At 33.5% G+C, this 27,965-nt stretch overlaps 1 protein-coding gene across 4 annotated transcripts in view; it reads right to left on the reverse strand.

Annotated features, from left to right (window-relative positions):
• LOC143252843 (extracellular sulfatase Sulf-1-like) overlaps window positions 1-27,965 on the reverse strand; it is a 104,264-nt gene that overhangs the window by 25,892 nt on the left and 50,407 nt on the right. For all 4 annotated transcript variants that reach the window (XM_076505607.1, XM_076505609.1, XM_076505608.1 and 1 more), the window contains exons 4-13: window positions 27,578-27,899; window positions 20,765-20,915; window positions 19,338-19,513; window positions 17,508-17,636; window positions 17,161-17,232; window positions 15,857-15,971; window positions 8,659-8,935; window positions 6,886-7,025; window positions 3,391-3,693; window positions 2,947-3,065 (exon numbers count right to left, since the gene is read on the reverse strand). In XM_076505607.1, coding sequence (XP_076361722.1) covers window positions 2,947-3,065; window positions 3,391-3,693; window positions 6,886-7,025; window positions 8,659-8,935; window positions 15,857-15,971; window positions 17,161-17,232; window positions 17,508-17,636; window positions 19,338-19,513; window positions 20,765-20,915; window positions 27,578-27,899 — 1,804 coding nt within the window. The remainder of the gene's footprint in view (window positions 1-2,946; window positions 3,066-3,390; window positions 3,694-6,885; window positions 7,026-8,658; window positions 8,936-15,856; window positions 15,972-17,160; window positions 17,233-17,507; window positions 17,637-19,337; window positions 19,514-20,764; window positions 20,916-27,577; window positions 27,900-27,965) is intronic.

Raw genomic sequence — 27,965 nt, forward strand, 5'->3', positions numbered from 1 at the left:
AAAAGAGAAAGATTGTGATCAGAGAGCATACGCTCTACAGAGCGACCCCTCCTATCAATACCAGCACTTCCCCAGAGGGGATGATGCCCATTCAAGACTCCCAGGAGTAGAAAGGGAGATGGCATCTGTTCAACGAGAGCATCAAGGTCTGATTGATCATATGTCTCTCCATGGGACAGGTAGAGAAAAACAGTGATGGATTGATCATATGTCTCTCCATGGGACAGGTAGAGAAAAACAGTGATGGTATGACCCAAGGAAACACAGATGGCTACAGCCTCCAACTGTGTGTTGAGTGACAAAAACAGGGTGAGAACATGCTGTTTTTGCCACCCCTCCATGTACTCGTTCATCACTCAGCCTGTCATTTCTGTACAGAGAAAACTGATGAAGGGTGACTGCATCAGCAGGTTTCAGAAATGTTTCTTGTGAGGAAAGACATACAGGATGGTAGGAAGCAATCAGTGTTTTGATGTCATCCAGATTAGAATGTAAACCTCAACAGTTCCACTGTATCAAGGTGGCCATTTGTAATGATGGGTAGGCAAAGTGGCTAAATAACCGTTTTATTTATGACCACGTCTTTTTTCCTTACTGTCCTGATTTGGAGGAGGTCTATCGATCTCCATCGATAATGCCCTGGGTCGATTGGGCAGGGCTTTGTTGTTGGAAGGGGATTCCAGTGATTGAGGATGCAAACAAATGATTGTTTTGCATCTTGGGGTGGGAGAAAAAGATGTATCTGAAGAAATGCCTGTATTAGAAACCAAAAGATGTGGATCTTGGGGCTTGTTGGAATGCATGGGAGGAATAGAGATGGGTGTAGAAGTTGATTCATCAACCTTTTTAACCATGGAAGTCAAAAGGCTTTTCATCTGTTTTGAAAACGTTTCTCTTGGAGGCACAGAGGGATCTGTCTGCACTCGCACTGTAGCTGTGGAATGAAGTGCAACAGCATATGTCCGATATAAAGTGGCAGACAGCAATTTCCGAGCCAAGGAATAACTAATGTTATAAGTCGTTTTAAAATGCTGCACCTTTTTTTCCTCCAACCAATTAGGGCAAGAACAAAAGTAGGAAAAGTGAGAACCATTGCAGTTGACACAATGTGGGTCCATGTCATACTCACAGACATCGTGGTCCTTGCCACCACAATGAGCACATGCCAGGGAACCATGACATGACGTCTTTGAGTGGCCAAACCTCTGACACTGGAAACATCGGAGAGGATTTGGGATGTATGGCCATACCCTGCAATTTAGATAACCTGCCTTGATGGTGGCAGGTGCACGTGGTGATGTAAATGTCAAAACAAGGATATTTGTCGGTGGTGTAACTCCATCTTTGCGAGTGGAGATGCACCTCACTGTAGAAATTCCTTGAGTGGAGAAACCAGCGAGAATCTCTGACTCGGGGATGTTCTTCAAATCCCTCTCAACAATACCTCCTCGTGATGAATTCAAGGTAGCATGAGGGGTAACCTCAATAGATACATCCCCAATTGCCTTTGAATTCAAGAGGAGTTCACTGTGTTGCAATGTGGATGTTTCAACCAATATGTCTCCAGATCGAAGCTCCTTTACAGACTTTGGAGAGCCAGCAAGTCCCTCTAGTCCTTTCTAAATAAAAAAGGGGGACATTTGCCCTAAAGGTGTTTCTGAAAGAGAATGTAATGTAAGAAAATGAGGTTTGTGTGTTACAGATGTTGAAGATTGCCACTCAGAGTCTTCAAGACATGGTCGTTTACCTTTTGACTGGTTTTTCACTATTTTACTTAAATGTTTCGTAGGAGGATCCACAGGAGAAAAGAAAATTCCGGTACCCACTGACCCCACCCACCATGGAGCCCTACGAGGGGATGCACTACAATGTCATGCAAAAGCATTGCAGCAATGCCAGAATTTCGTGAGCACAAACCCAAACACCAGCATCAGACACAATGTCCACAACACCCATTGAGAACTTCTAACATTGGTACTTAGTTGACTCTAGCCCAAGTGGACCAGCCGACTGACCCAAGGGGGGGCCACCCAAAGGCCGCCTGTCTACAGGAATTCAAGGCCAAAGTGGTGTGTTACGGTTGGACCCCTCAACCACCAGGATCCTCTTCTCCCCTTCATGGGTCGCCACGCACGGCAAACACGTGGGTGGATGTTTAGATCCCAGAGGAGGTAACCAGAAAGAACAGAACCTTCCCTGGGAGTTCCCCTCACCACATAAAAGAATCCACACCGAGGGGAATGAATAGAAAACCCTCATGTTTTATACAGTGTTATTATAGGTGTCCAAATATACCACATTCTATACATATAAAACATTCTCATTATTTGTTTATCAGATTCTTATCCATTAAACATTAGTATATATTATGACTTGCCACACATTCAATGATTTGCTAAGTAACTTGTAAGAGTTTTCTATTCTTTACTCACTTGTATAACTAATTCACCAAACTTGGCCTAGTATTCCTGTCTATTGAGAATAATTTCAAGTAGTTTAATTTCTTATTCTTAATAAAATTTATGTACATTTTTAAAATTTGTTTTTGACCTTTAAAAGACATGTTAAAGTAAATGGCCAAGAGAAGTGTCCACAGCAATATATATGAGCTACATTTCTCAAAACTAAAACATCAATTCAGAACCTAATAATACCACAAAACCTGGTTTTGTTCTTATATTTTACATGGTTTTTTAAAAACAAAAGCTATAACCTTATGGCTAGCTATACTTATTTTTAGTAGAGTTAACCATTTTCAAAATATTTATTGAGATTTTTGCTTCAAGTTTCCAACTTCAAATCAAAGAAAGATAGTGTATTTCCAGGTATTAATTTGATGTTTTAAATTAAAACCTTTTAACATTATTTGAATTCCCATGTGGAAACACTTGTCACATCAATGTATGTAGAACTCTTTATCAATGTGAACTAAAAATCAAAACTTACTCATTTTCACAGTAACATCTTTGACCAAAGCTTAGAGGATAACCATCATTTCCCTGTTTAAAGAAACTATCTTTTGTACCACTCATAGGCCGTTTTTTTTTCAGTTGACGTCTCAGTCCCTAAAAATATTTAAACAACAAAGCAATGATGCTAAATTAGCATGTTTTTTTAAAGATAAGACAGATTAAAGCTTGGGTCCCTTTCTTTCAAATAAGTATGCATCTTATAATCATTATTAAGTTTTAAATTTCATTAATATTTGACATATGAACTAGCATTATTTACACTACTGTATCAAGTATATTATATTTACTATGTAAAACAGGTACCTTTTGTAACAGAACTATTATTTTACTGTCTATAACATAAATAAAGCAACAAAACAAGTATGCTGATAACAACAACAAAATTATAACTTTGGTTGCTATTAGTTAAATTTCATACCTTCAGTTCCACAAGCTTGTATTTCAGGTCTTTAATTGCTACATCAATTTTATTTTTATTTTTTCTCCATATCTTTTGGTCATAATAAACTGGGTCCACACAAATTACAGAATTGTTTGAGAGAGCCACACAACCAGGAGAATAGAAGTTAGAACGATACGTGTGAGATTGTAATAGTTTAGACACAGATCTTTGAGAAATCCTATGCTTAGTGCTTCTGTAAATAAGTTCTCCACTACTGCCAGACTTAGAACTGCTAAGATTATCTTCATTATGCCATTTGATTTCAGTACTGGAGTTGCCCTGAAACCAAAAAGTTTGGATGTAGTAGACTTTTTTACTGCTTGCAAGTAAGCCAATATACTATTGTAGTAGAAACAAATCATCCTATATTTCTTCAATGTAAGATATCCAACCTCAATCCTTTCACTTGCTAATTAACAAGTGATATTAAGCACAACTAAAAACTATTACCTTAATATTAGGTCGTTTCATGTGAAATGGCTGACTTAGATGTAGTAATTTGACTGTAATGCTATTCAGTATTGACGAGAGTGCTGTGCTTTTCATTTGTCTGTCATGCCAAGTTGCATTATAATTGTTTTTGTGTTTCTTTGGAACCCTATACAGGATAATATTTTCAAAATAATCGAGACTACTTTTTATACAAGTTCAAATTGGGAAAAAATGCAGACAAGGCTGCTAGAAACATCAATTGGGTGTTTGGACAAGGGACTACTTCTCAATGGACTCTTCATCATCTGTTCCAGAAATTTTGTTCTGATGACAGGAACCTTGATAATGTATCTGAGGAAGGCCTCGATCTGTTGAGAATGAAGAAAGATTAAGATCTATTGTGGAAGCTAACCCACAAACGACAGTTTAGGCTCTTGCAATAAATTTAGAAGTTTCAAATGGGACTATTTCTTGTCATCTGGCTGCAAATGGAAAGGTTAAAAAATTGAACAAATCGGTACTGCACAAATTGATGAAAGGGCAGAAACTGGTTAAGAATAAGAGGGAGTCATTCTTGGAATGAATTGTTACCTGATTTTACTGCAAGATAATACCAAACCTAATGCCCAATTTCAAATTTGAGAGAAATATGAAATTTTGGGGCATCCACCATACTCAGCTGACTTATCTCCAACTGATTATCACCTTTTTCAGCACTTGGAGCTGTTTTTCTGGAACAAAACATTTAGGAATCAGGAAACTATTGAAAAAGCCTTTAAAGAGTTTATTGTTTTTAAAACAACAGTGTTTTATAGAGAAGGGATATTTTCATTAATATTCAGTTGGGAGAAAGCCATTGGAGCAAATGGAGCATGTTTTGATCAATAAAAATTGGTGTTTGTTAAAAATATGGTGTCTTAAGTTATTACCTATACAATTGGCCATTTCATATGAAATGAGCTAATAGTTCTTAAAACTCCCATCCTCCTCCCTTTCTCTTAAAAATTTGTTTAAGTATAAACTAAGTGTGCTCAGATAAGTTTAGCTACTTGAAGTTGGTCTTTCTATTCTGGTCTAGTGAACAAATGCCTGAATAATTTAAGAGATTAAAAGAACACAAATTAAAGAGATCTTAATATAAAACTTATATAAGCAAAGAGTGGAAATCCTGGACATCAAGAAATAGCTACACTGTCAGAGGAAGAACACAGGTTTTGGAAGTACATGGAACAGATTGTTTAGCTGCATTCACACAACTAATGACTCCTGGGTAAGCGAGTTCATCAGAGAAGAACAATGAGTTAGATAAAGACAGAAGCACTATTCTACTCTAACCTAGAAGATTGGGACAGAAGCACTATTTTATTCTACTCTTAACATGGAAGATTGGGACAGAAGCACTATTTTATTCTACTTAACCTAGAAGATGAGGAGGAAATAGTTAAAAGTACTGATCTGGCTGTTCATAAGAAACCAGATGATGTAGTCCTGAATCTAGGGATGAGAGACAGCTCCAACAGTCATTTGAACTGATGATAATGGTCTCTTGATTGGTATGACTGAAATTAAACCTGATTACCTAAGAAGTTAGGAGAGCTGGTGTCAGTAGATGAAATGCCTGGTGAATGAATAGTCAGGAGAAAGTGGAAATCATAGCTATTAGGTAGTATTTTAAGGTACATTGTATTACTACCTTGTATAATTAAGTGTTAGAAGAAGTTGTTAATCATAAGATCAGCTAAACCACGAGGTCTTTGCAACCCTTACTTTCCAAGCAATTGAGCAGAGTTTCACTATAACAGATATCCACAGGATATTAGATGATAGCTGCTCATTTAACAAAGTTCAGAACTGCTGGTGCAAGTAGATCTAATGCCTAGTATTTCAACAGTTTTACACAACTAGAGAAGGAACTAAGAGTTCAAAAACTCAGGGGAAAGGCTTGTTGTAACCACTTCAGTTACTGAAGTAGTTTGCACAGAAGACACAGGCATTGTGTTTTCAGTTACTAGTGTATGTGGCAAGTAATGAAGATATATGGTTAAAGGAATAAACACATAAATTAACATGTGTGTAGTCTTGCATGCAGTTATGAAAATTATATAGTCATTCAGGAGAATTGTGTAACATGAATGGATCAATCTCACAAAAACACAACTATTAAGTAATAAATAAATGGAAACAAAGTATTGAATTTTGATGTTAAGAACCATTGGTATAAGGTTAAGTAAAAAGCATTAAATTTAAACAGTTTAGTAATAGTTTTCATCAAACACAGTTGAAAGGAAAACAACTTCTGTCCAGTAAATACAGCAATCCATGATATAAGTAAGTATATGCATAGTGTTTTTGTTATTTAATAAAGATTTTTCACTATGTTTACATCGTAACCAATGATTTTACTCCATTATCACAAACTGAATCAGAAATTCAGAATTACTTTGGAACAGATAACTTGTAAAATATCCTATTATTCAGTGGTTCTACCCCACTGCACTTAGGATAATCAGTTTGACCTGTACATATCTAAAAGTAAAATGAAAATAATGAGTACAAAAGTGAAATTCTATTCTAACTGTACATGTTTTTTACAATATATCTCTGTGAAAACACTGAATGCTGTATTAATACCATATTGTTGAAATATACTTTAGAGATTGTAAGTTATCCCAACACTAAAACAGTAAATACTTCTTTTACAATGCAATAACAGAACCATAATTTAACAAATTTTAATTTTTCTAAACATGTCAAGCTGTATTATAGAAAAATTGCATCCATTGGATATTCTGAGCTATATTTGCAGCAGGTAAGCAACATTATTTTTTTAAAATTACTAACAGCAAAATTTCAAGTTTTTAAAAAAAGAAAAATGCTTTCTCACTTCACTTGTAATAAATTTACTAACCTTATAATGTAAAACTATTATGTAGACAGTTTTATTTTATAAGATAAATGAAAAAAAAAAAAAAATTGCAAGTCTTTACATCAACAAGATATTTTCCAAATCTTAAACTACTTCATTTATGAACCACCTACCTCTGAATTTACAGAGTTTGCAACAGTAAGATCCAACCAATGTGATAACTGTGCTACACCATATAAATCAAAACTCTTTACTGGCTTTTGACCAGAAGTATCTCTTATCCTGCGGGATCCAATGAAGATGGGTCTAAAACCTTGCAGAATAAAACAAAATAAGGAGGTCCATATGCACAAACATATACAAAATGTTAATACTTCTTCAGTATTTAGTGTGAATTTAAAGTATCACAAAATAATACTATCAACAAAATCTCAGAATATTAAAGTGGTATAGGCAATCATTTTGTATTCAATAACTACTGTATGTTGTATATACATTTAAACTCCTCAGAAAACTGACAATCAAAGGTTTAATTGGAGAAGAACAGTCCAGAACAGTATTTTACATCTTCAAGATCCAAGTCATTAACATTTCTGAATTTCTAATTAGAATGTCCAAGTAGATGAGAAAAGGAAGTTCCACCTCATTTCGAAATTCCAATTTAATCACTGATGGTAACAAAAAGTTAAAAGTTGATGAAAACTCTTACTTTAAAATATCTAAAAACAAAAATAATCTGTAATGGTTTACATTATTAAATATTTACATTTATTTATTGTCTTATATAAGTATCTATACTTTTAAATGTCTTTAGAACACTTTTTAACTGACTGCTATTCCTCTATTTCTTGGTAGATTGACTTGAAAGTAGGTAGGGTTGTACCTTTCTCTATTACGCCCATACACGTTTTGGTTTAGGCTTCTTTAAGGATTTTCATAGAGTTAAAGTTCAAATCCTAAAAATGTATATTTTTAGCTCCTGTGCAGTCATATTACAGCAACCGAGTTTAAAATTTGAAAATTGGCACAAATATAAATGTTCAAGCATCCAATTTTGATTTCCCCCCCCCTTTGGTAGAAGAGGGGGCTGAGTTCACAAAAAATATTTTTTTTCAGTTTTTACTTGGCAGTATTTTGACCAATTTTATGGGCTTTGGTACAAAGTTACTTTTCTATAGGTCCTTTGCACTGATGATTGCAAATGGTGGACTTGTCCATGTTTAGAAACTCTAGAGGGGTGGTGGTGAAGATGCCATAAAGAATATAATTTTAGGTTTTTTGACAATTAGTCTGCTGTATTTCTGCCATTTGGTCATTTCTAGATGGGGTCAAATGGTTAAATAAACATGAAATTTTGCACAAACGTACTTTTCTACGAGCAATATGCATTGAAAAACAAAAATGTTGAACTTGCCCAGTTTTAGTAATTATAAAGGGGAGGAGTTGAGATGCCATAAAGAATATAATTCTTTTTTTTTTTACAATAACTCCACCTTATTTAAGCCAATTTACATGGGATTTGATACTGTTTTACAGGTCTCAAACAGACATAAGGACAATTTTGAATTTTTACTTTTTGCTGAGTTTTTCCACAAAGAAAGCACAATATATGTTAACCAAATTAAATGGGATTTGGCACAAAGATACCTTCCAGTGGGTCCCAAGTAGATATATAGTTTGATTTTTCTGTGTTTTTCAGAAATTTTCCAGTGTCAAACTTGACCATGTTGGGATTGCATGGTATAGATATGTTACATGTGCCAAAAAATATGAGTCTTGTTAACTGGAATTAAATTTATTCTAACAGCATCCCCATATTATACTCTAAAATGTGTTGCTAAAATCAAGTATACATCTTTCTGTTCACTTCCTACTGAAACACTAAACATGTTATTGAGAAATAGTTTAAAAAATATATAATTTATTTGAAAATAAAAATACACCACCATGATGAACGTGTTCCTTAAGAAATTTTCTCTGGAGTTTCTTTTCCTCTGCATTCATTGACAACTTCTTGGTTGCATCACTCAAGAAATCAAAAGACACCTCACTTTGAACTCTCTGTTTGGCTTCTAAAGCTCTGCCTGTATACTGTCTTATAGTATCTTCATTTACACACCAACAGTTTTTTCTCCTTTTGTTTCGATTTCTTCTATAATGAGCATAAACATTACGACACTTCCGTACACGCCAGCGATTACCATCATGTATACACTCCCATTTCTGTAAAATATTTTAAAGTTTTAATGACAAAAATATTAAACAGTAAAGTAAAAAATTAGTTCCTGGAAAACTGAAAATGTTTCGATAAAGTTAATTGTACATGTTATACACATTAATGTAAAGTTATACTTTTAGTAACAAATCTAAAAGCAATAAAAGTGTTAATGATTTCTATGTTCTTAGAACAAAACTAATAAGTTGGTATGCTGTAGATAACAATTACCAACAACATTTGGTAATTTGGTGTTTATGGCACAAAGCAGCTAGGCTATCTGCACCAAACATCTGGTAAAAAGTTAAAATTAAATTTTGTAAAATTTATAAAAGGAAATTAAGGTAAAACACATTAAAAAACAACAACACATAAATAGCATAAAAACAATATTTACATCTAGTCTACAATGTTAAAAGAAAAACTAAAGTAATACAAGGCATAAAGGACTTTCTGTAGCATAATTGTAACTATCATAACTTGCCAGGAAGACTAATAGGTAAGTACAAAAACCACTGTCAGTGACCTGAAGTTGGCCTTTCCAGTCCTGATTCCGAGTTATTTGACATTATGGATATATTCAAAAAGTAAAGTAAAAGTTTTAAAAGACTTGTAACAAAACTTAAATAATAATAAGCCAGGATGACTAACAGGTAATTCAAACAGCGACATTAGTCACCTGAAGTTGGCCTTTCCAGTCCTGGTTTCGAGTTATTTGATGTTACAACCATTTTTTAATCTCAAATTGAACTAGTTGCACTATCATTCAAAAAAGGGAATCACATTAAAAAAGTTCTAATGTATAAATTAATAGAACTTAAATGGCATTAAAAAGATTAATGGCCTTTAAAAAACTGAAAACATTTCCAAGGAGGATAGTGTCACCACCACCAATAACACTGCCTTACGTTATGGACAAAGCTTGGGACAGAACGTGTTTAAAATGGTGCCATCATTGAGAGTCATAAATAACATGTCACTTATTGTGAACTGAGTGTTACACAGACTACATATTGGTGTAAGAGTTCCAGATAAATGAAAATGATGAGATCAAGAACTGTGACCAAGTTAGAACAACTTCCTCTTTCTGATCCTTATGGAAGCAAGAGGGCCAAAGTCCAATATAGGGTTTTATTTGGAAAAGCTTGTTTTCGCATTGCTCACTCCAAGTGGACTCCCAGCTGGCAGGAGTCAAGCCTTAAATACAGGAACAAAATCCAAGTAAGGGACAGGCACAGCAGTGATAGTGCCAGAGCAGATAGATTTATCTGCAATGTCAGCGAGCTTGTTCCTGCAAATATCAACATGACCCAATATCCAGAAAAACTGTACAGAAGTAGATGTTAAAGAGAAATGGACCAGACAGTTTTAAATATCAGCGAGAACAGGGTGTAAACTAACATGAAGCGATTCCAGAGCTAGGAGAGAACAGAGCAAGTCAGTATAAAAAGTGCAGTTTGAGTACTGCTTAGCTTCTATGTGATCCAGGGCAAGAGAAATAACGTACACTTCAGCAGTGAACACAAAAGCTGCAGAGGAAATTCTGTGAGCAACCACCAAACCACAACAAACCATGGCAGAGCCACACAGTCACTTCATTTCAAACCATCTGTATAAATAGGAATGGAAGGATGGTTCAAAAGATGTTCAGCAAATAACAGACAGTATTTCCAATTGGAAGTGTCTGCTTTTCTCAGATGACTTAAAGATAGGTCACATTTGGAGATTGTAAGAAGCTATGGTGGGATGGGTTGACCAGTGGATACAGCAATGTTATCCAAGGACAGACCTAATTTATTCAACAGCACCTGGAAACGAAGGTCAAAAGAAGCAATGGCAGATAATCTGTTCTCAAAACAGATGTTCAACTTCACCAATATGGAGTTCAGTTGGTGGCAAAGTGCATGCAAGATTAACAGTCTGCAGTTGCCACTCAATATACCTCATGTTCAAAGATTAACGTGAGATGTGAAAGTCGTCGACATAGACCCCATTTGCAACAGTGAGAGGGAGTTGTTCAGTGATGGCATTAATCTTTATATTGAAAAGTGCAACACTCAAAACATAGCCCTGAGGAACTCCAAGCTCCTGTAGAAAAGAACAGGAAAGTGTCCAACCCACACAAACTTGGAATATCCGTTCATTTAAAAATTTTTAATAAATGGTCAAATGGCCACCATATATATGGAGGTCTCACAAAATGCCATACCTCCATGTTGCATCATAAGCCTTTTCTGATTGTGTTTCAAGTCAAATCAGGTGGTCCACGGTTGAGCGCTGTCTTCAGAACCCACACTGGGTGGGAGAGAGGAGGTTGTTTGATTCGAGGAACCAAACAAGACAAGCATTAACCATCCTCTCTAATGTTTTACAGAGACAGCTCATCAAAGCAATTGGATGGTAGTTTAAAGGAATCTTGGGATCCTTCCCAGGCTTCGAGAAAGGTAGGACAACAGCCTGGCACCAGGCATCAGGAAAAACAAACATTCTCCTGCCAGATCTGGTTAAAAACAATCAGAATAATAGCAAAATAAGCAAAAGATAGATGGTGCAGAATTTCATAGTGTACATCATCATGTCCAACTGATGTACTGCTAGACTGATGTAGGGCCAGTTTGAGTTCCACCAGTGTAAAGGGAAGATTATAGTCATACAGACAATCAGCTCGAAAGGAAAGGGGTGACTGCTCTGATGGCTAAGAAGGTGGAGGAAGAAGCAGAAGTGCTAGAGACCCAGCAAAAGCTTTCACCTGGAGTATTGGTGATGCTCCAGATATCAGCTACTTCCTAGCTATCACAGAATAAGATCAAGAGGGGGACAGAATTATATTGCCCACTGACCTTTCAAATCTTGTCCCAGGTGACTTTGGAACTAATCGTAAAAGATATGCTGGTTGTAAACTTAATCCAAGAATCCTTCTGGCTTTGGCAGAACAGGTGCATGAGCATGCTGGAAAATTATGAGATTTGAGAGTGTGGGACATTTACGAAATGTATCCCAGGCCCATTTTTAAACCTTCTGTGCCATGTGGCAGGCAGGATTCCACCATGGATAAAGATATTGTGGAAAACATGTCAAGGTCTTAGGAATACACTGAGCAGCTGCCTGTGTAATACAGCCAGTTACTGCTGCTATGCAGTTGTCTATCTATGGCTTACAGACAGGATGGCAGGATTAAGTTCTCTGAGAGCAGTGAAAGAGGGCTAGTTGGCTTGATCCAGCTTCTACCAGAGCATGTGGGTTGAGTGACCTCAAGCACAACCAGTCTCTCTCAAAATTATAGGAAAATTATTGCTGCCTTGTGGGTTATTGTCAACCCTCCAAGAAAAATGGGAGAATAGTGAAGGAGAGCAAACTGAGAAATCAATAGCAGTAAAGGACTGACTAGGTGCATGAAAATAAGTATAAAATCCAGTACTGAAAAGAGAAAGGTTGTGATTAGAGAGCATATGCTCCAAGGAGCAACCCTTCCCATCAATATCAGCACTTCCCCAGAGGGGATTATGTCCATTAGTGTGCCCCAAGATTAAAAAGAGAGATGGCAACTGTTCAATGAGAGCATCAACGTCTGATTGATCATTGGTGTCTTCAGGCAACAGGCAGAGAGGACAAACAGTGATGGTATGACCCATGAAAACACAGATGGCTCTGGCCTCCAAGGGTGTGTCAAGTGGCAAAGACAGGGTGAGAACATGCTGATAAACCAACAGTGCCACCCCTCCATCACACAGCCTGTCATTTCTGCAAAAAGAAAACTGCCAAAAGGTGACTGTATTGGCAGGTTTCAGAAATGTTGCCTGTAAGGAAAGACCTACAGGATGGTAGGAAGCAATCGGTGCTTTGACGTCATCCATATTAGAATGTAAACCTCGAGAGTTCCATTGTATCAAGGTGGCTATTTTGATTTATTGTAGGTGAATTGGGTGGAAATCCCTTCTGTTTACGACCACATCTTTTTTCTTCATTGTCTTTATTTGAGGGATGTCTGTCGACCTCCATGGATCCTGCCCTGGGTTGATTGGGCAGATCTTTGTTGTTGGAAGAGGATTCCAGTGACTGAGAACGTGAATGAATGATCATTTTGCATCTTGGGTCGAGAAAAGATGTACCTGAAAAAATGCCTGCTCACAAAACCAAAGGAAGTGAATCTTGAGGTTTGCTGGAATGAATGTTAGGGACAGAGATGGGTGTTGATGTTGATTCATCAACTTTTTTAACTATGGATGTCAAAAGACTTTTCATATGGTTTGAAAACGATTCTTTTGGAGGAACAAAGAGATCAGTCTGCACTCCCACTGTAGCAGTGGAATGAAGTGCAGCAGCATATGTCCAAGATGAAGTGGTGAACAGCAACTTGAGTCTTAGGGTAAGTAACGTTTGAATTGTCTTGAAATGTTGCACCTATTTTTCTTCCTACCATTTAAAGCGCGAATAAAAATAGGATGGATGAGAGCAATTGCAATTGATGTAATGAGGGTCTGCTTCGCCCTCATAGACATCATGGTCCTTGCCACCACAACGAGCACACATCAAGGCTCCACGATATGATGTCTTCGAGTGACTGAACTGCTGAGACTAGAAACACCTGAGAGGGTTTAGAATTTATAGCCATACCTTGCAATTAATATAACCTGCTTTGATGGTAGCAGGTGGATGTGGTGATGTAAATGTTAAAATGAGGACATTGGTGTCCTCATAATTCCATCTTTAAGTATGGATATACACCTCATTGCAGAAACTCCTTGGGTGGAGAACCCAGCGAGAATCTCTAACTCGGGGATGTTCCTCAAATCCCTTGTTAGGTTGTTAGGGTTGGACCCTTCAACCAGGATCCTGTCCTTCCCTTCACAGGTTTTCACACATGGCAAACACATGGGTGGATGTTTAGATCCCAGAGGAGGTAAACTAAAAAGAACAAAACTTTCCCTGGGAGGTCCTCTCACCACGTACAGGAACCCATACTGAGGGGTGCAGTAATGGGATCTATTGTTTCAGGTTATCTGAGTTTAAATTATTGAAGTGACATTACTGAAATAATAAGCCTGAACAATGCTAATTAATATTACCACAGAGGCATTCATATTATAAAAATAATTATAACACTTTTGAAAGTTGCCTTCCTTCATTTTTATTTAGATGTACAAATAACTTAGATTTTGTTAGTCTAAGATAGATCTTAAAATAATTTTCACAAACTGATAGAGTTAAATAGTGAGCTTAAAAACTATCAAACTGCCATTACTGATAAATTAAACTAATATTCTAGGAAATTCACACTTTCAAATTCAAGAAAACACACTGGATGCAACATTAAGTTTCACATTTTTAATTACACGATTTAGTTGTATTAGATCCATGTGCTAAATACTGCATTAATAAGAAATCAAAATAATAGGAATACATTATTAAAGACTGTTACAAACAAAAAAATACCATAAAGTATGTGTGTATAATAAATGACCAACTACTCTATAATGGGACAAGTTATTTTATTTTAAAGCCAAATAACAAATTTTCTTCACACAACTCTGTAAACACAAGGATGCTCTTGTGATAAGTGATATTTTATTCATAGTTATGTACTGCAATTAAGAATACTTTTAATGATGATTAAAAAGTATTAAAATATGCTAACTGCAACCTGAATGACACTTTATTAATTGCAAAGGTTAAACTATCATGTCAGAGACTCTTCAGTTCAGATATAGCTGTATCTAATTTTTAAATACTGACAGGAGAAGGATATCCAGTTAATAGTATCTGACACTGGCATCAAACAGAACTATTAATTTTATAACACACCCACAGCTGAAGTTTTGATCATTTCTTACAGCATCTTTGCTCAAACCTCCAGTCTGCAACCAAATATACTAGAATGTGCTCAACCCACATTTTATAAATATTAATATATTCTTTTAAATCTTTTTAGGCTTACTTCTGTTATAATTGCATTTTATTTTATATTTACTACAGTGCTCATCATAATAAACATCACAATGGATGTTAAAATTTCAAAACTACTGAGTAAGTATGTTTGTATTTCTAACAGATAGTTACATATAAATATGTAAGTGTGCACACATACCCACACACATGGCTTGGAATTTTTTTAAACAAATTGCTTACTGAATCTACTGAGGAATATATTTCAATCATCCATTTACATCCAATATCAGATGTTATTCATGTCAAAATGCACATTACAATGTAACATGATTTGTGTTATAACACACGATTTTGAAATATTTTCATAATCTAAAATTTCATCACTATACATGTGTTACTGAACTACTTTGTGCATAGCAACAAGGTAAATAATTATAATTTTGATGTTAAGATACTTACATGATTGCTACATGTATATTTAGTACTTAACTGCAGATCAATGGTGATTTAACATCCTTGTGAAACGAGTAATGGTTTACAAGTTAACGAAAATTATGGAACTACTAGTATCAGTAAAACAATAGTGTATGTCTTACTGAAGTAGCTTACAGAAAGGTATAAGCAGTTCTTACAGAAGTACTAGTATCAGTAAAACAATAGTGTATGTCCTACTGAAGTAGCTTACAGAAAGGTATAAGCAGTTCTTACAGAAGTACTAGTATCAGTAAAACAATAGTGTATGTCCTACTGAAGTAGCTTACAGAAAGGTATAAGCAGTTCTTACAATATACAGAAATTAAGGCTGATTAATTTAACAAAAGTATGTGCATGTCAAGTGTCTCATTTGCTTAGTTGTAGAGTATCTTAGCTATGTTGCATGAATAACAGCTATCCAAACTTCCGGTTTATATTGTATGAGCCTATTGAGTAGGTCATCTATAAAGTTGATTTTCAAGCAGTACTGGCCATAATGCCTAACTGTAGGTACTAGATCCTAATATGTGCAACTTTCATTTGTTAAAATTAAACTAGCCTAGACTAACCTGGTAAGGCTGACATGGAGAAAAATACTCTTGATTTCCACATTTTTCAGCAATCATCTTTCTTTTGCTGAATATTTTTTCTGGTTCAAATGTATTGAAGTCTTTGGTACCTTTCCTGGGTAACAATATTAAATATTTCAAATGAAAATGATGTGTAACAGTTTAAACGAAAATTTTATCTGTTACCAATATGATCTCTTATATTTCTTTCCTTACTTAAAAACTATGAAAGTTTAAAAAAATAACTTTTTCAACATAAAACTGCTTCAAATCACACATACCATTAAATAAAATTGTAAAAAATTACCTTATAATGTGTTGTGATGCACTTTTCAAAAGAGAAGTGCAACTTAATATAATTTTTTTGTGAAAAATATTCAAATTATTACATAAATCTTTTAAAAGCTAGCAATGCACAGTTGCAGGGAAAATAATTTAGCTATTTTGAGATGGGCCTTTAAATCAAAACCCACAAAATCAATCATTTTTTATTATTATTTGTTTAACTGTTAAATGCTATAAATACAAATTATTTATAATTCCAAAATTAAAAATCCCACTTATTTCAAAAACTTAAATAGGATTTTTGAATAAATTAATTAACATTTACTTAGATGCTAATTTTTCATAGCAGTAGCTTGCAGTTTGTCTCGATTTAACATTTAGTAATAAGTAGTTTTTTTATCTTTGCAATTGTTTGCTTAGCATATAAAACATTTGTTTTGGACCACAGTTACAAAAAGGAATAAAATAAATCATTATTGAAACATATGGAAAGTGAATACACTGCAGTAAATGTTGTTCCCATATATGCCTTCAAATACAAATCAGGAATTGACAGAAGACTAGTAATGCCAAAACAAGTTATATTTCTGCCCAAATTAAATAACTTATATAATTAATACAAATTATTAAAGACAAGTTTTCAAAGTGTAGAATACATTAGAAAATATGTATTATATTACACACACACACACACACACCAAGGCTAAAACAACAGTTGTTAAAAAGCAATGAACACCTTAATCCTCATATATTGGTGCAGAAAGTTATCCCTGGCTGTTTGGAGATTATGGTAAAAAAGTTCATACGAAAAATCTAAATATATACCTTGATTTTTTTTTTTATTTCTAACCTCACTGTTTAATGCTAGTTTTTAAATTCAGTCTTTGTCCTAAAATAATTCCAAAGATAATCACGTGTCTAAGCCTTTATTTCCCCCATGCATGTATAAACAGTGAAGACTGAGTAATTAACAATAAAAGGATCAACTATGACAGCTAATTTAAATAAAATATTCTTACCCTCTTTCAATAAGGAAACTTTCCCTCCATCCTCTTTTAGGCTTTATTTCTTTTGTTGCTACTCTGGATTTGCTGAGAAAATATTTTTTGAAATTACAGAAACATTATTATAAAGACAAATTTTAAACTATCACAGGATAAATTACTGCTTAAAAGCTGCATATGCTGGATAAAATATTCCAATTGTGCATTAAATACTGATGTATGACAGTACACTAAACATAATATTGGAATTAAACAGTTATTTTGTGCCACTTTAAACAAAGTAATATACAGAAATACAGAAAAAAACAACAAAATAACGTTACCCCATTTAAAAATATTTCACTTTGTAGGTTTAATGTTACCTAAATTGCTCATATGCATCTTTTAGTAAGGGTACTATAGACATTCCATCCATATGTCCAGGTGGTACAACTCCTCCCAACTCTAGAAACGATGGAGCTAAATCTATATTCAAAACAATGTCGGATATTCTGGAAAAAGTAAAAACTCCATTACTTTAGCAATTGCAAAGAATCTTATGAATATTACTTTACAAAAACAAAATCTTGTTTTTACTAAATAAGTAAATCTTTTACTTATCTACAAGCATTATGAATAGCATATGTATCAGGATTATAAACAAGTTAGCTCCAACTGAATTTCTTAGCAAATATTATTGGACACAGTTATCAAAATTTAAGAAAATTGCTTCTATCACCTTCTTATATGTAAGGAAAAGCAATTGCTACTTTTTTCTTTTTTATCACAGTTACATAATTATGTAACCATAACAACAGCATATAATTTTGGTCAAAATGTCATTACCATCAGTAAAAACCCTTATTTTTATTTACATTGATACCACTAGCTTATGTGTTTATAAGACAAACCAAGAAGAAACTAATTTAGTATTTCACTTCTATTTGTTATTTTAAACTTTCATTTTGTATTAGAAATATTTAATCCAGTGTTTTCCAGGCTGTATCACAACAAGTTACTAGGGTGTTGCAAGAGTTTCAGCAGATGAATAATAATATAACAAAAAAAACTCCACAAAAAGGTACTGCATGTGGCAGCAGGGGTGTTGTGCAATTCAAGGTAAGTTGATTAAAGTGTTATCAGTGACAAAAGTTTGAAAACCACTAATTTTATCATTTTTAAAAAGCATATACTTTTCTTTCCTAGAAACGACCTTTATGTTCAAACAGCCACTCTCAATGACATATTAGGTATATTTTCAAATACCTTGTACTTTAAATGATTAAGAAGTTATAAATATGTTCTATAAAGACTACTGACCACATCTGTACTAAACTCCAAGTGCATTTGAAGCTATTACTATATAAACATAACTCTTCTGCAACTATTCGAAACAAGTCGTACTACATGTATGAATCCTTCAAAAGATGTCTTGTGCTTAAACAGAGTTAAAAAAAAGTCAGGAGAAACAATAGTTTGGAAGAAACATTGCGCATGTAACATTTTTATTCAGGTACTACACATTAATAGCCTTTTCCTACAATGGCTGCCTCATTTATGCCTGTACATAAAAAATATCTACTTCTACAAAACTTCATCACTAAGATTTTTTAAAAACTATTTGTAAACTATACCCAGAGGTACCTTCATATAACAAATATATTAAGACATACAATGACGTCCTTCTTTGATCCATCACCAATTTAGAAACAAAATACAACTTCATCATCTTGAATCTGATGGTAACATGTAGTTTACAATCATTAATAACCATAAAAATAAAAGATTTAAAAGACTAACTCTCAAATTTTCTGACCTGCAGTTAAAATACTAATCTAATCAAGTACACTAAATTATACGTATCCTCCGAAGTCAAAACATTCATAAAAAAATCTGAATCATAGGAAGTGCTCCCAATCTACAATTCTATTATTAGTTTAAATACAGAATTTCAGTCATTTGCAAAACAAAACACTAAATGCCATTTTTTGTTGATAGTAGCTAACTTTCACTTTATCTTTCTGTAAAGATCTTCATGAACTTAGCCTCATTTATATTTCACTATAGTATGAATCAACTTAGCATTAACTGAGACGTGCAAATACGCTTGAGCAACTTTAGATCAAAATCCGAAATATTTGGAAATTTTGACTTAAAAACCATTTAATTAAATGAGAAGAGATTCTTGTCTTTTAAAAACACATACTACTCACCGAACTCCTTTGGGAACAAAAGGTCCTCTTACTAAGAAGGGTACACGTACATCAAATTCAAATGGTTGTGATTTTCCTTTAATTAAGCCAAACTGCCCCAAATGATAGCCATGGTCAGATGTGTAAAAGATATATGTATTTTCAAGTTCTTCAAGTTTTTTCAGCTCATTGTACAGCTTAAAAGAGAAGTATCCAATTCATTCTCAAACTTATTGCTAGTAATAAAAAAACTTTTAATCTATTTTAAATAAAATCCCATAAATAATTTAGAATTTTTGGGGAATATATTTTAATTTTTAAAACTAAAAAATTATAACAAAACAGAAAGGTTAATTTATATAATTAGCCATTTTTTATGGCTAATTCATCTGGTCAAAAAATATATAAAAACAAACAAGTCTTTAACCAATATTATCGAGTAGAAAATATTGTTACTTGTATAAACATATGAAATATTAAATTATTCTTTTGTAAACACCATAATTAACAACTGAAGTGACTATTCTGTTTAGACAGAAGACTCACCTAATTACAATATACTCTGAACCTTTACAATCCCCCAAACTATATTAGATGTATACAAGTTATTTGCCATTACAGTATATTATAAACTTATTCTAATGCACCTCCAGTTAATAATATTCTCATTTTCAATGTTCCTAATGATAACAAAAAAATACTTCACTTTTTTCTTTTTTATAGATCTGTGAGCTCTAATACATTATCAAACAAGTATTTCTGTTGCAAGAAGAACAAAAATCTGAAAGCCTTGTCAAGATAAGATTTAAAAGAAAGAAGACATATGAATAATTCAATGTTGTTCCTATACAAGTACTAAATGGTTTATGTCTTGTAAAAACATTACAAGGAAACCTTGACATCAAATTGGACTGAAACCTTCACCCATATTAGTTGACAGGCAAGATAAACTCCAACATCACGCATCCACCTTTCTTAGAGATTTTCACTAACACTGACTGAAAACAAATTTTACAAGGATCTCTGGTCAATAAAAAAATATGAGAAACTCTGAAAGCTCAGATGATTCTAACCAGAAGTAGCATTTAGAAATAAGACACTAATTAATACAGACAATAATCTCTTTTTCACTCTCACTTTTGACCTTACATTCATAAGTAACTTCAAAAATTTGTCAAAGTAACTGATATGCTCATCATAATTTTTTTCTCTCCCTCTCTCCATGTAACTCAACTGTGCTAAATATGTTATTTTAACAGTTCATAAATTATGAGTTTTTCAAAGTTAGCAAAATAAAGACACTTTTACAACAATTATCACAAATATTTAGTTTCCATTTAGTTAAACACTGTACCTAAACTTTAAAAAATGTTTTTGTTTTTCTTTTTTCACTCAAATTGTTAGAAATATAGTGCTAGTTAATAAAGCTTAAAGTATTATTCACTAGCCTTTTCTATTGCATCATCTACAGACTGTAAGGTCTGGAGTCTTTTCATGTGCAAAATATCTGTAAACTTCATATGAATAGGTTCCATGTTCCCAGTATGACGAAGAATCCACTGTTTATCATTATTTGGAGCATAATTCCAACTTGGGGTTCTACAAAACAAAAAAAAGTCTTTCATGATATACTAATAATATATTTTGATTTTTTTTTTAAATGACTTTTGAAAACAATATCTACATGAAAAACTAAATTAATGTTAAGGACATTCAAAGAGTTATTCTACAAGTTACATTCTTTTTTATTTTATAACAAATTTTTTCAAGTTAATAATTTATCATGATTCAATAATGTTGTATATGTCAGATGAAAAAGCACTATTGTACAAAGATCATTTTGATTTGTTTACTTCTAAATAAATTTTAAACTACATTCTGCATTCCATACAGACTAAAGTGTGAAGATAGTAAACCTGTAAGGCTGTTTTTTTTGTTTTTCATTTTATAGATAATGCAATCAGTTATTTTATTTGCTTTTTTCAATAGTAGTAAAACATATTACCAATTATTATTACAAAAACTGTTTAACTTAAAGAATAGTACTTATTTATAAATAAGACAAAAGTAAAGAAAAGCAGTACAAAATAAACTACCACTTTATTATTCTTATACATGTCTAGATATTTATATACTTAACAATCATCATGATACTATAATACCACTTTTCAGTACACATTAAAATCATATGGAGTAAAAAAATTTACCCAAGAAAAATAACATTGGTGTATTATGCACTTGACAACAAACAGCCTGCCTACAACAGGGAGCTGCAAAGCTCATTGAACAAGTTACTAGAACTGTTCTGTGAATGAAGGAATAACAACAAAAGGCAAGTGTAAATATACTTTATTAACCATTTTGTACAACAACATTAAAAGCTTAAAGTTTTCAGTAAGGTATGATATTAGGTCATAGACTAAGTTTATTTATTGATATTATAAAGCATAGTAAAGATTAATTCTAGCTCAGCTAATGTAAAAAAATGTACACAAATTACAGTGTTAACTTAGCTCTTTATCAATTATAGGCAATACTTTATAAAACCTTAATTTATATTAGGCCTGAAACTTGCATATTTTGATGGCTACAATTAAATTAATTTATATTATTCTAGAAATTTTGCATTTAGAGAAAAACTGTTGCAACAATGATACCAAATTGACTGCAATTCAAGCAATTCTAACATAAGAACTTTTGGTTTCAATATCTTTATGTTCCTCTTATGAGCTTCATCTTTCAAACAAATGTTATATTAACAATAGTGTTAAGATTTTATCTTCAGTTTGAAAGGTTTGTCTTAACAGTATACCATTTACAAACTTTAGATGAAATCCAAATGACATGATTATTTTTTAAGTTTTTTTTTTGTAAAATGTTACAGAAATCAAAATCAGAACAATTTTTACTAAGTAAAATCACTACTCAGGCAAGAAAAATTTTATAAAAACAGAGCTGTTAAGAAGAGTACAATTGTTTACATTTGAAACAAACCAAATAGACTTATTATGTAGAATGTAGTATTAAATTAAATTACAAAATTTTTGTTAAAGAAAAGAGAATAATATTAAAATGTCAATGCACATAAAATACAACAAAACAAATGAAAAATTCATCAAAATTCAAGTATAATTTATATGCTTTGAACTTTCGATAGAAGTTAATATTTCCAATAAATGTTATTGTTTATGTTACACAAAACTTTAGAGAGTGTACAATACAATTTATTTAAAATATGTTGTTGCATTGTAGAAGTGTGTCATGCTGAATTACACACAAAATACTGTTATTACTAAAGTATATGCATCTAAAATAGTAATAGTATGTTTCAAGGGATTATCAATGTTTCTATAATCTGCAATTATAATAAATAATTATTACATTAATGGTTTTATTCATCCAATGCCCCATGCATTATTTAAGCATGTATAAAAAGTTTGAGGGTTTGTGAAATAATTACTTCCCAATCCTTATTTATATAGTTGATTGAAAAACAGCTTTGAGAAAAGTATGAGAAAAGATCATGCTTATCATACACTAGTTAATTTCAAAAGTTTCAAAAATTGGAAATTGCATCTATATTTCATACAGAACAACTTACTATAACTTCCGAGAAAAGTGTGTGCTTGTCCTCTAATGTCTCCTAGGCTTTGTATTTGGATTTATCAAATATGGTTTATTCAACTATAAATGATTTTAAACATGTTGAATCAGTTATTTGGGATGGGATTTCTCCAGATTCCTCTTTCACTGTGTGAATGCATATTAATGGCACAATGGCATGGTTATAACAAAATTATAAACACTATTTATTCTATTTCATTTTCAAATCTCATCAATCACTAGAAGAATTTAATATTTATTGATGTAAACACCTCAAAATAATACCTATCAAAAATAAATAATTTAAAAAATAGCAATAGGTTACAGCCAACTGGTACCTCCCTGCAGTTGATGGTTCAATATCACAACTAGTTTTACAACTGAATTGCACACTGTAAAACGTGCTGTTATAGGACTCCAGTGTATTAAAGTTAACACTTTGCCAATGACTGCAAAACTTTACTTTTAAAAGTTGGCAAGCATGAGCCAAAGAAGTGAGCAGAACACTTCTTTAATGCTGGCACAATATGGATTGGACAGTTGAGTAAGTATGTATGTCATAAGGATATTTCAAGTAGTCTTATTGCAGAACACCACAGCTTACACTGGGTGCTGATAGAGCCAGGGAGGATGGTTTGATCACTTTAAGTTATCCTACCTTGAAACAGATCTTTTAAAAATAAATGCCTATAAAACAACACTTGGCACCAAGTGAAATCTTTAAAAAAATGTACTTATTCTTCTCAAAGACAGAGGGTTAAGTGAAAAAATGCTTTGGGTGAAACTGAAATCCAGCAAGACAAAATAGCCAGATAGTGTAGCTAATAACAGAAGAAACTTTGTGGAGTCAACCACCTGGCAATCTAGATAAGTTTGTCCAATAGCTGGCAAAAACAGAAAGCAAGAAAATCAGTCAGGTGATGAATTCAATGCAAAGAAATGTGAAATAGCCTACAAGCATCCACATCCATAGGCAAATAAACTAAGTGAAAGAGTCAATAGATCCATCCAGTAAAATGTAGATCAAAAGAGGTCTCTGAAAGAAGAGATGTTTCTGAGTAGGAACAGAAAAGGTAGGTACCCCAAAAGGAAGAAAGCCTATGATAAGCAATATCAAACAGCCCAAACAGGACAGTAACTGATCAGGATCTGAACAATACTATAAGTGAGAGACAGAAGGAAGAGAGATAAAGTTGGGTACCTTCCCAAGTGGTAGAAGTCTTAGGAAGGAAAAATCAGTTCTAAAAGAAAAGTATAGAAGTGCAGTGGAAGAGGAAGCTTGAATCATCAATAGCATAAACATCTGAACAGTGTCAAATAAAGGCAAGGAGAGGGAAATAAATCTGGAAAAAAAGGTGGTACAAAGAGCAAGAAACCAATGGTTCTAAAGGGACACATGTGAAAGTATACAAAATAACAATAAGATCCCATTCAGGCACGAGAGTCAGGTGAGGAAGTTGGGGAAGAACAAAGGAACAAAAGGCAAAATGCAATGGACAAGGCTACCAGATGACCAAAAATGGTAGAAAGTAACAAACCATGGACTAACAGTCAAGTAAAAAGGCTGTAAGATAGCTGGGAGGAAAGGAGCAGCAGGCAAACCAATAACAAAAGATTCACCACTTTTGATGATAGACACTGTAGAAGGGCAACAGGAACATGAAAAAAAAGTCACACAATCAAAGAGTTTAACTCAACGTGATGGACCAGATAAATCCCACATGTGAAGATGGAGGAATAACATCTCTCAATGAAAAAAAAATAAGGAACATATGAAACTGAAGTAACAGAGGGTATATACTAGGCAGAAGAAAAGGGGTCTGGTGCTAAGTGAAGAACTACAGAAAAACCAAAGCTCATCTAGTCAAAGAGGCACAAATAATAGATCCTGACAAGAAGTGTTGTGTATTAGGGTGAGAACAGGCCTGGTTCAGAGCACTGACAGCCAGAACTATGAAATGAGGGATACAAAACTATAAGAGAGGAAGTATGGAATTAAGAAGGGTGGTAAAGGAATGTATGAAAGGTGTGTCCATATGCAAACTCAATGAAAGACCTGTGGGTGAACAGCCTCCTTCATCAATATAAGACATGGCACCAGAAGTCATGTCCTCATCAAGAGTTGCACCTCAGAGAAAAAAAAAACAACACTGGTCATGAGATAGCTCTGATTTGGGAGTTGGTAGGAGTGTGCTAGAAGTAGTATGAGCACCATTCAGTCACCTTGATAATTTACTGGGAAGAGTTTCACAAAAACAATGGAACCTGAGAAGGAATCTCTTGAATCCATAGAGTCCAAGGAAAAAGCATGTGTGCAAGCCCCAAAGGAATGAGAGTTTCTAAGGAAGTCACAGTCCCAAAAAACAAAATAACGTTTCACACAGGATAAAAAAAAAAGAAAACACAATACGTGGTGACCAGATACTCCAGAGCTCACAAATGAACAGAAGAAAGCTGAACTCAACTGAGACAATCAATGAAGAAAAAGAACAAGAAATATAAAATACTAAATGGGGTGAAAAAGAACTTTGATATTATGACAAGCCACCCCAACTCATTAGCTCCCTATAAAAAAAAAGAGGAAGGTGTGAGAAAAGGATACTATCCAAAAATGCACCAGTGAAAGTCAATCACCTAGTAAAAGGTAGGATTCCTGTGCTATAAATATGGTCAGGAATAGATGTCACAATAGAAATGAATACAAAAAGGGCTTATGCTATGTTGAAGGCAAGAGCAAGGAATTTGATAATGAGAATATGATTAATGGAACATAGTAAATGTATAGGGAACAGTGAAGAGAAATCTGTAGGATGATATCCAACATATTAACCAAGACCAACCACAGACCAGTGAAAAAACTATAGATGATGCTGGAAGGAGGAGAAAATGAAAAAAAAAAGGAGCAAAGAAAAGAAAAGTGAGGCCATAGTGAAAATTAACTGTTAGCAGAAAAAAAAGAGACCAAACACAAGAAGATGAGGAAGACAGAGGTACTCAAGGTGTAGGACATGGCATGACAGTCACTGACAAGAAGAGGGAAAAACTAAACATCTGATAGAGACAGGACAAGAAAAAGAAGAACTGAAACCTGAAATAGGAAAGTCAGGGGTAAATTTATCTAGATGAGGAAATGGAATAAAGGGGAAGGTTGACAAAGAAAAAAAATATTGGAAGATAATAAAAACTGAAATCACAAGATGCCAGTCTAGGGAGTCCAACAAAGACCAAGTTCAAAAGAAGAAAGATGTACAGTAAGAAGGGATATTATCTGATCCACTAAGTCCCAATATCTGGGAACAAAGTAAGGAGGAACAGAGAAGAAGTTGAACACACTAAGATGACAAAACAAAGGAAACAAACGTCTACAGAAATCCTTTATGGAGTATGATATAGTTTCTCAGACAAAAGATGGAGGAAGGAATGGAAATACTGGAAAATGGTGAGAAAAATATAAAGACATGAAAATAAAGGAACAGAGCAAAATAGAAAGCAAGGGTCTTGATCCCCAAAATGGGCAAAACAGGGAGTAAAGAGAAAGTAAATCCCAAGAACTGGGATAATGGAATAGAAAGATGAGAAATATGAAAGGACATGCAAAAGATAAGGAAAGGAATATACCTGATAATGAAAAAAGAGAGAGAGAGACACTTAAAGGTTCAGGTCATTCATCAAATGGTAAGGCACTACAAAAAGGAAATCATGTTAAATCTGTGGTCAATTAGATCATTCTTGACTAAGGCAAAAGATCTCTGGGTAACAGGATGGGACTGGGAGCCCCAGTAAGCTTGTGTTAATCTATAACACATTGAACAATAGCTGACACTACCAACAGTTATGAAGCATCCAGAAGCCATATTAGAAATAAAGCTTCGTGTGTGTAATAGCATTGTTCATGTGAAATTGAATACAAGTCACCATTTAAAAATTCATGACAAACAAAATTAACGTTTTTGATACAAAAAGCCAAAGAAAATGAAAAATCAAAGTTTCATTAACATATGCAAAACTAAAACGGAACTCAGGAAAAAATTTTAATCACTTTTTCTTAATGCAATTCTGAGGAGAAGAATATACAGGGTGTTCGGAAAGTTACTGTGCACTTATATATGTATTGAGAGAGTTACTACACTGTTGGTGAGAGTTTTTGTCACATTATGACACCATCATGCATCAGGGAAGTTCAACATATGAACTTAGATGGGAATTACCTTAAGGCTAGTGGAATTCAAACTTCACAGGCATGATGTAGTTAGCATTTCTATGTAAAGAAGTGAGTTAGTCTCAAAGACCTCCTCTAGTATATAACAACAACCATAATGAACCTTAAAATCGTAGTTCTACACAATATTAAGCAACACAGTTAATTAATTTTTACATTACTAGAATTAGGATTTGATTTTTAAGTGAGATTGTGCTCTAAACAACTGAAGAAAAAAAATAAAGAATTTTCATGATTTATACAATTAGTGAAAAGACTAATACTTCTATATTTGAATATAGATAGTGATAGGCTAAATTATAAGACTTTTAATTATTTTTTTATTAACTGAAATAAACTGGTCCACACCAAATAATATATAGTTTCAAAATACAAAATTTATGTAATTCAAACAACTTATCTCCTAAATTAATATCTAAAATATCACAAAAGTATTTACCTATGGGTAGTAATGTTATGGAAGAGATGATAATATTGGGGAGCAGAATCTTCAGGCCCATGAGGGGAAGGAAAAGACATTACCAGCATGACGGGTTTGTTGGGAGACTGTTGTTTTGATAGTTGTAAAAACTTCACACTATCATTAGCAATCAAGTCAGGGTAGTAATCTTGAAAATAGTCATCACCATGTTTGATTTTACTGCCATTCATATTAATAGTATAGTTGTAGAATCTTGAATTCCTTATCAAACCTGCCCATTCCCTCCAACCAGGTGGTATGTAGTTACCGTCATATTCATTCAGATACTTGCCAAAATAAGCTATAGAAATCAAAAAACTTAAAAAAAAAAATTGTAAACTTACTTAATAATAAAATACTTCAAAAA

Source organism: Tachypleus tridentatus, chromosome 6 (genome assembly GCF_004210375.1).
Source record: "Tachypleus tridentatus isolate NWPU-2018 chromosome 6, ASM421037v1, whole genome shotgun sequence".
NCBI classification, from domain to species: Eukaryota; Metazoa; Arthropoda; class Merostomata; order Xiphosura; family Limulidae; genus Tachypleus; species Tachypleus tridentatus.